The sequence below is a fragment of the Crotalus tigris genome, unplaced genomic scaffold, assembly GCF_016545835.1.
Source record: "Crotalus tigris isolate CLP2741 ecotype Arizona unplaced genomic scaffold, ASM1654583v1 scf7180000024116.2146003, whole genome shotgun sequence".
Classification (NCBI taxonomy): domain Eukaryota; kingdom Metazoa; phylum Chordata; class Lepidosauria; order Squamata; family Viperidae; genus Crotalus; species Crotalus tigris.
In genome coordinates, this window is record NW_024100393.1 from 1,713,745 (window position 1) to 1,722,671 (window position 8,927).

Genomic DNA, 8,927 nt, shown 5'->3' on the forward strand with positions numbered 1-8,927 from the left:
ACGACAGTCTTGCTTAGCAATGGAAATTTTGGACTCAGTTGTGGGGTCGTAACTCAAGGACCACCTGTACGCAATATTAAGGACCTTCTCTCCTAACAGAAAGATGCTTTTGGCTTCTTAAAGCTAAAAAAACACACTTTCCTTCCTCAAAGGAACAAGCAACACATTCACTCTCCTTATGAATAAGTCCTCTTATAAGCCAACTGTACAGGAAGCTTTTAAGTCACATTAGAAGAGCCCTCTTGGGTTCCACCTCAACTGCCACCCATTTTATCTTCTTCTTAGCAAGTGGCCGGCCTTCTTTTTTCAGCTCAACTGAGTGTTGATCCCACTGATTGCGAAAGGAATGGACCCACCGGCTTGTCACCCACGCAACGCAGTGGCTTGTTGAGGGAGTTAATGGACTTGTCACCCAACTGGCTTTCATGCCTAAGGCGGGACTAGAACTCACAGTCTCCCAGGTCCCAGCCTGCAGCCAAACCGGCTCTCACTTGCCACCCATTTTATGTTCTGCTATTTGGGAGATCGTGTGAAGGTATGCAGTGAAGATAGTGATCTTTGAAACAAAGAAAAAGGAGCAAAGGAAGTCAAATCAGTATTTAGATTGGTGACAACCTGGGGCCAATTTGCGAGCCAGCTAGCTATTAGGAAGGACAAAAGAGGGAGGGAGGGAGGGAGGGAGAGAGGGGGGGAGGGATGGAGAGAGGGAGAAAGGGGGGGGAGGGAGAGGGAAAGAGAGAGAGGAAGGAGGGAGAGGGAGGGGGAGAGGGAGGGAGAGAGAGAGGGAGGGAGGGAGGGGGAGGGAGAGAGAGAGGGGGGAGGGAGGGAGAGGGGGGGAGGGGGGAGGGAGAGAGGGAGGGAGAGAGGGAGGGAGGGAGAGAGGGGGGGAGGGATGGAGAGAGGGGGGAGGGAGGGACGGAGGGAGAGAGGGGGGGAGGGCGGGAGGGAGAGGGGGAGAGGAGGGAGGGAGGGAGGGATGGAGAGAGAGAGAGAGAGAGAGAGAAATGGTAAAGTAGCCCCGACACTTGCTCAATCAATCCAGATTACGTTACCTTGTTTTCCCCTGCAGCCATGTTTTCGTAGATCTCTTTCAATTTGCCGTAATGTGGCCGCAGGAACTTCAAGGGCTTGGGCACAGAAGTCATGGAGGTCGTGGAAGAGCGGATCTGCCTGCGTAGCTCTTCCAGGGCCGGACGATAAAGAGCTGTGTCTTGCTCCTGCAATCAGATTGGTGGTCATTAGAAAGGAAACAAAAATTTACAGGCCAAGCTCTCCCTGCAAAGTTGCTACTTCTGTTAAGTATGATAAGATAAGATAACCTTTATTGTCATTTTTTTTTTACTGTGGGCACAAAGGCACACATCAAAAATGAAATTTAGTTGCCCGCTCTCAAAGTGAAACACATACATGACACACACCTAAACGTACTATGAACAACATATGTACAGATCCACATCCCTACATATACGTAGCAAATTAAATACTGTCCATCTTGAATATATAACGGAAGGAGGAAACTTGAGAGTTCACAAGGTTAATGCTGTACGCATCCGCTCAAACCTTTGCTATGGGACTTGTACTAAGAACACATTTACTATAAACAAGACATAACTATTTGGTTAAGAAGAGTCTGAAGGATCAGGGAACTGCTCCGTTCAGTCCACCATTGGTCACACAATTAAAAAAAAGCTTCCTTTTTATGACCCTGTAGTTCCTATTCCTATTAGTACCACTTTATAAAGCCCTAGTAAGACCACATCTCGAATACTGCAGCCAATTTTGGTCACCATATCACAAAAAAGATGTTGAGAGCCTGGGAAAAAGCCAGAGAAGAGCAACTAAAATGAACAAAGGCCTGGAGACCAAAACATACAAAGAACGGCTGCAGGACTTGGGTTTGGCTAGTCTAAAGAGAAGAAGAAATAGGGGAGACATAATAGCAGTACTCCAGTATCTGAGGGGCTGCCACAAGGCAGAGGGGGGCAGGTTGTTCACCAGAGCACCAGAGGGAAGGACGAGAAACAATGGTTGGAAGCTGATCAAGGAGAGAAGCAACCTGGAATTAAGGAGAAACTTCCTGACAGTGAGGACAATCAACCAGTGGAACAGCTTACCCCCTTGTGGGGGCTTCATTACTGGAAATTTTTAAAAAGAGACTGGACAGTTATCTGACTGAGATGGTACAGGACCTCTTGCTTAAGCAGGGGGCTGGACTAGAAGACCTCCATGGTCCCTTCCAGGTCTATTCTATTCTATTCTATTTAGGTAGAGTCTGGGCGATTGGATGGAGCTCAACATTTATGGACCAGGTGTCCTTCCTGATGCCTATGTGGAGTTTGCAGATTATTTTTTTTTTTTTGAGCCCTAGAAAAGAAACATCCCCCACTAACTAGGATCGAATTCTCAACCTCCATAGTGGGAAGGGAGGGTCTTTACCACTAGGCCACCATGCTGTTCTTGGTCACACAATAGTCAGGCAAAAATAACCAAGAACCTCACAAACATTAAAACAATGGTGAGAACTTTCTTCCAGGTTACCCTCTTCACTGTCCAATAGGAAGGTGCCTAAGTGGCTTCGCGGAAGCACTTTCATGGAACTCTCCCTATTAGGGCATGTGGTAACTGCCCCATTTTATGTTTTTGCTATTTTGGAGATCATCTAAGAATGCCGTTAATATAGTAAGATTTGAAACAAAAAATGATGCAAAGGAAGTTTTAGATTCATGACAGCAATGATGAACCAATCAAAACATCTGTCTTACAAAGTAATACAACTGGGCCCAGTCACATAGGTGCTTCAATTTACAATCTCGTGACTTACAACAAAAATTCTGGGGTCTTTTACAGTCATAAGTCAAGGATTATCTGTAGCCCATTGATAGTTTTACTTAAAATATTATTTTTATAAACAGTGCTAGTGTTTTGGATGGATCAATACTATCAACTAGTGAGAATGAATTTTATTATGAGAATAGGGTAAAAGCCGCAACATGCACACTATCCTTGTCAGAAAGAATATACCGGTAGTCCTCAATTTTACAACCGTTTGTTTAGTAACCATGGCACACTTTTGACACTTTCACACCTATGACCATTGCAGCATCCCCATGATCATCTGATCAAAATTCAGATGCTTGACAACATACATAACAGTTGCAGTGTATTGGGGCCCTGCGTGATCACTTTTTGTAACTTTCTGACAAGCAAAGTTAATGGGGAAGGGAGATTCATTTAGCAACCCTGTTACTAATTTTACAAACACAGGGATTCATTTAACAACTGTGGCAAAAAAATCGTAAAATGGGGCAAAACTCACTTAACAAATGTCTTACTTAGCAACAGAAATGTTGGGCTCAATCGTGGTCGTAAGTCGAGGGCTACCTGTATCATACATAAGATTGTCACTATAGTATAGCATGTGCTTTATTGCCGTATGACACTCTATAGTTCCTAGACTTGGAAAATCAATATATTCTGATATTCTACAAGTTTACGGTCAAGAACAGTACTTACTCCCAGACGCTCCACAAGCATTTCCAGCTCATCTTGTAGTTGTTTGTCTTCCTCAGACTGTAAGAAAGGAAGGAAAAAAATGTGAAAATCCAGGCTTCTGTGAAAACCTACATCTTCAACTATTCTGAACTGTAACTAAACCAGTGTCGTAAGTCGAGGACTACTCAACCGGTCGTAAGTCGAGGACTACTCAACTGGTGCAGCACCGTTTGCAGAATGGGACTTTTGGCGGGCTCAGCAGGGCAGAGACAGCCTGGACAATTCCTATTGGCTTTTGAAAGCCAATAGAATTAGACTCTATTCAAGAGAGTCTATTCTATTGGCTTTCAAAAGCCAATAGAATAAAAGGGAGTAGCACAGCTAAGGAAAAGGGGGAAAAAATGGCGGACTGCGTTGTTTGGCGACCCCCGTGAAATGGTCGTTCGACCCCAAATGGGGTCCCGACCCACAGGTTGAGAACCACTGAACTAAACTGATGGATGAAACAGGAATACAAAGCAACAGCAAGGTGACGATAGCACGGTAACCTACATTTAATCATTAATGAATGAAGATAGAAACATTTGAAATTCAAGCAGTGAGAGAAATCTTCATTAAGCCAATTGAGAAAAATAACTATAGGCTTAACGTCATAAACACCAGCATTTGTTTGAATTTCAGGCAGATCTAGCAAGTAAGCCAAGCCAGGAAAGCATATAGGAGCATCCCAACTGCCTTTTACTGTTGTCCTAAGTATTTAATCTCCCACAAGGCACTACCACACTTGGAATGCATCCAGTTTTGGTCACCATGATATGAAAAAGATGTTGAGACTCTAGAAAGAGTGCAGAGAAGAACAATAAAGATGATTGGGGGACGAGGCTAAAACATATAAAGAGCGGCTGCTGGAATTGGGTATGTCTAGTTTAACGAAAAGAAGGACGAGGGGGGTGACATGATAGCAGTGTTCCAATATCTAAGAGGCTGCCACAAAGAAGGGGGGGGGGAAATCAACCTATTCTCCAAAGCGCCTGAAGGCAGGACAAGAAGCAACAGATGGAAACTAATTAAGCAGAGAAGCAACCTGGAACTAAGGAGAAACTTCCTGACAGTTAGAACAATTAACCAGTGGAACAACCTGCCTCCAGAAGTGGTGGGTGCTCCATCACTAGAGACTTTTAAGAAGAGACTGGACCAGTGTTTCTCAACCTTGACCATTTTAAGGCATGTGGACTTCAACTCCCAGAATTCCACAGCCAGCAATGCTGGCTGTGGAATTCTGGGAGTTGAAGTCCACATGCCTTAAAATGGTCAAGGTTGAGAAACACTGGACTGGACAATCATTTATCTGAAATGGTACAAGGTCTTCTGTTTGAGCAGGGGGTTGGACTAGAAGACCTCCAAGGTCCCTTCTGATGCCCTTATTCTGTTAATCTCAGTCACAGGTTTTTAACGACAAGGTCTCCCTTTAACTCCCCAAGGTGGCAATTGTGGGAAAACCACGGAATATTTGGAAATGTGCCAGTGACGAACTAGCCAAAGAGGACCTCCTATGGCTTTCAAGCTCATTGCCAACACTGGGAGGAGGGTCTCCTTTAAGAGGTAGGGAAGCTCTTTCCTCCTCACCCCGGTCCAAAGGCTCATTCTGGTGCTCTCCAAGGTCGCTTATTCCACAACTCATCTGCTTGTCTCAAAAGGAGGAAGGCTCACCGATCCACACAGAGGCAGACCAGGGGAGGCATTGGAACTACCCTTTTCCGGGTGAGGAAAACGAGGTCATATATTTGAGTAGTCCTCAACGTATAACAGTTTGTTTAGCGGCCGTTCAAAGTTACATCGCTGGGGAAAAAAGCGATTTAGGACCATTTTTCACACTTAGGACCACTGCAGCATCCCCAGAGCCACCTGAAGAAAGTTCAGTTCCTTGGCAACTGATTCATATTTATGACAGTTGTCGTCTCGTTGGAGGGGGGGAGGTCACTTAAATCGCCTTTTGCAACCTTCTGAAAAGCCAAGTCAACGGGGGAAGCCAGATTCACTTAACAACCTTGTTACTAACTTAACGACTGCAGCGATTAACGACTAACTTAACGACTGCAGCGATTCACTTAACCCAGGGGGTAGGCACAACCTCAGCTCTTTTATGACTAATGGACTTCAACTCCCAGAATTCCTGAGCCAGTTTGGCTCAGCTTGGAAACTTCTCCCTTTCCCCTCAGTGTGGCTGGCTCAGGAATTCTGGGAGTTGAAGTCCACGAGTCAGCAGGTCAGCAGTTCAAATCTCACCGGCTCAAGGTTGACTCAACTTTCCATCCTTCCGGGGTAGGTAAAATGAGGACCCAGATTGTTGGGGGCAATGTAAATACACACACACACACACATTGCTTACTGGTGTACACCGCTTAGAGAGTGCTTGCACTTAAAGCGGTATATAAGTCTCATAAATAAATAAATAAAATAAAAGAGCCGAGGTTGCCTATCCCTGACTTAACCACGGCAACAAGGTAGGTTGTAAAAAAAACAAAATGGGGCAAAGCTCACTTCCCAAATGTTTCACTTCGCAACAGAAACGTTGGGCCCAATTGCGGTCGTAAGTCGAGGACGAGCTGTACCCCGCCTTTATTATGACGACTCAAGGGGGCCAGCATGCCTAACGCTCCGATCTTTCGCCGTAACCACCACCCCGTGAGGTGGGTGGGGCCGAGTGTGAGCGACTGGCCCCAAAATCGCCCCACTGGCTCACGTCCCGTTCAGATCTGTGGGCGCCACTCTGCACATGCTCAGATGCACCCGAGTTGCTCTACCAGCCCTGGCCGGGCGGGAGGACAAGCGAGGAAGGACTCGGCGTAAGGCAGTGTTTCTCAACCTTGACCATTTTAAGGCATGTGGACTTCAACTCCCAGAATTCCACAGCCAGCATTGCTGGCTGTGGAATTCTGGGAGTTGAAGTCCACATGCCTTAAAATGGTCAAGGTTGAGAAACACTGGCGTAGAGCCTCTCCAGAAGCCCGGGCGGCTGATGGAAGGGCCGGAGAAGCGCCGGGTTAAGGCGAGCTCCCCGGTTCCGGGCCTGGCCGTGACTCAGCGCGACTTTTCCGGGCGGGCTCTCACCAGCTCCTGCTCCTTGTCCGCCGCGGGGGCGTTGGGATCCTTCTTGTCTTTGCTCCAGGGCCCCGCCAATTTGTCGTCTCCGGAGCCGGGCGTCGAGCCCCCGGCCTTAGACCGCCTCTGACAACCGCCGCCGTCCTCCATCACAAGCCGCTTCCTCTCGGGGGGGGGCCGACACAGACACTGCGCATGCGCCGGCTCGGCAGCGGGGAGGAGCTTTAGCGGGCCAATCCGTGCCTCAGGAGAGGGGAGGGCCGCGAGCTCCGGCAGACGTAGGGCGGGGTTGAGGTGCAGGGGCGGGGCGAGAGGGAGTAAGGGGAGGAGCGGGGAGGAGCCAGGCTAGGAGTGGGGGCGGGGCAAGGCAGAAGGCCACGTGGAAATGGCAGCTGCAGGAGGTGGGGCTGCTTTCCTGGCCGCTCTTTATTGTATTGCTTAATAATTTCAGGGGTTCCTCAACCTTGGCCGCTTTAAGACTTGTGGACTTCAACTCCCAGAATTCCTCAGCCAGGGATGGTTGCAATACAGCAAACTCAGTTCACACTGGATGTAAAAGAAAGTGGGAGTGGCTATGAGCAGGGGTCTCCAACTAGGCCACTTTAAGACTTGTGGACTTCAACTCCCAGAATTCCTCAGCCAGCAAGCTGGCTGAGGAATTCTGGGAGTTGAAGTCCACAAGTCTTAAAAGTGGCCAAGGTTGAGGATCCCAGGCTTATATAATATATTTATATTATCAATATTTGATTAGTTAGGTCAGTGTTTCTTAACCTTGGCCATTGGCTGGAGAAGCAACCTAGAACTACGGAGAAACTTCCTGACAGTGAGAACAATTAATCAGTGGAACAACCTGCCTCCAGAAACAGTAAATGCTCCAACACTGGAAGTTTTTAAGAAGAGACTGGACAGCCATTTGTCTGAAATGGTGTAGGGTTTCCTGCTTGAGTAGGGGGTTGGACTACATGACCTCCAAGGTCCCTTCCAACTTTACTACTTCTACTATTACTACTATTATTATTATTATTATTATTATTATTATTATTATTATTATTATTATTATTATTTTAAGATATGTGGACTTCAACTCCCAGAATTCCCTAGCCAGCCATGCTGGCTGGGGAATTTTGGGAGTTGAAGTTCACACATCTTAAAATGGCCAAGGTCGAGAAACACTGAGTTAGGTAGCTCCCAGTATATAGACAAGAGGAAAGAACAAAGTGGACATTCTATCAATAGTAATTATAGTTAAGGGTATTACGATTACAAGCATTAAGGATTACTATAATTGGCGTCATTCAGAATTGACTTACAGGAGTCCTTGACTTATGATCATAATTGAGCCCAAAATTGATCTTGCTAAGGGAGACATTTATTAAATGGGTTTTGACCCCTTTTGCGACCTTTCTGTCACAGTTGTTAAAGAGAATCACTGCTGTAAAGTTAGTAATACGGCTGTTAAGCGGATCTGGCTTCCCCCATTGACTTTGCTTGTGAGAAGGTCGCAAAAGGGTGTCAGAAGTAAGTCTTCATCCTGGTTCATCCAAGCTGGGGATAAATAAGCAATATGGCGACTGCTTTAGGAAGAAGGTTACAGTTTATTGAAGAAGCAGAAAGATGGTCCTTGCAAGAAAGAGCAGAGGAGAGGAAAGAGGAGTTGAGCACATGGGCAGTAGGCTTTTATACCCCCTCTAAGCCTTGTTTGGAATAGTTTCCTGTTCCTGTGGCATGAACCTTGAGGCTGTTTCTGAGTGTTTTTCTAGGCCTTGATATCTGTGGTTTAATCCTATTATCATATCCTGCTTCCCAGGTGATGGGGCTCATGACTCCTAGAGTTTGGGTGGGGCATGCAGATTTTCTCTTTGTCTTCTTGATTGCTCTGACTTCAACTTTCTAATGGATTTACATCTGCACTTGTATGGGGCTAGCTCTTGCTTGGGGCAGAGAGATAGATTTGGGGCCAGGTTTGGTTTTAAAAAAATCCTTTTGAGGAAAAATATATTTTTCTGCCCTTTTAATATTTCCCTCTCTGGGCTTACTTCCCTCAAGGGGATCACATGACTCTGGGACACGGCGACTGTCATAAATATGAATCAGTTGTCAAGCATCTGAATTTTGATCACATGATCATGGGAATGCTGCAAACGTCGTAACTGTGAAACATGGTCATAAGTCAGTTTTTTAGTGCCATTGTAACTTTGAACGGTCAGTAAATGAACTGTTGTAAATTGAGTACTACCTGTATAAGGTATTTTCTCCTGTACCTAGGTCAGTCTCTTGATTCAGGAAATCTTGTGCATAACATGGCAAGATTTAAAAATTAATAAATTTAAAAT

The 8,927-nt window shown here is 46.0% G+C and overlaps 1 protein-coding gene across 1 annotated transcript in view; it reads right to left on the reverse strand.

Moving 5' to 3' along the window:
* Positions 1–6,744, reverse strand: part of PSMD2 (proteasome 26S subunit, non-ATPase 2) — a 41,487-nt gene extending 34,743 nt beyond the window's left edge. Inside the window, exons 1-3 of the mRNA XM_039322506.1 lie at positions 6,604–6,744; positions 3,514–3,570; positions 1,053–1,217 (exon numbers count right to left, since the gene is read on the reverse strand). Coding sequence (XP_039178440.1) covers positions 1,053–1,217; positions 3,514–3,570; positions 6,604–6,744 — 363 coding nt within the window. The remainder of the gene's footprint in view (positions 1–1,052; positions 1,218–3,513; positions 3,571–6,603) is intronic.
* Positions 6,745–8,927: the final 2,183 nt, after the last annotated feature.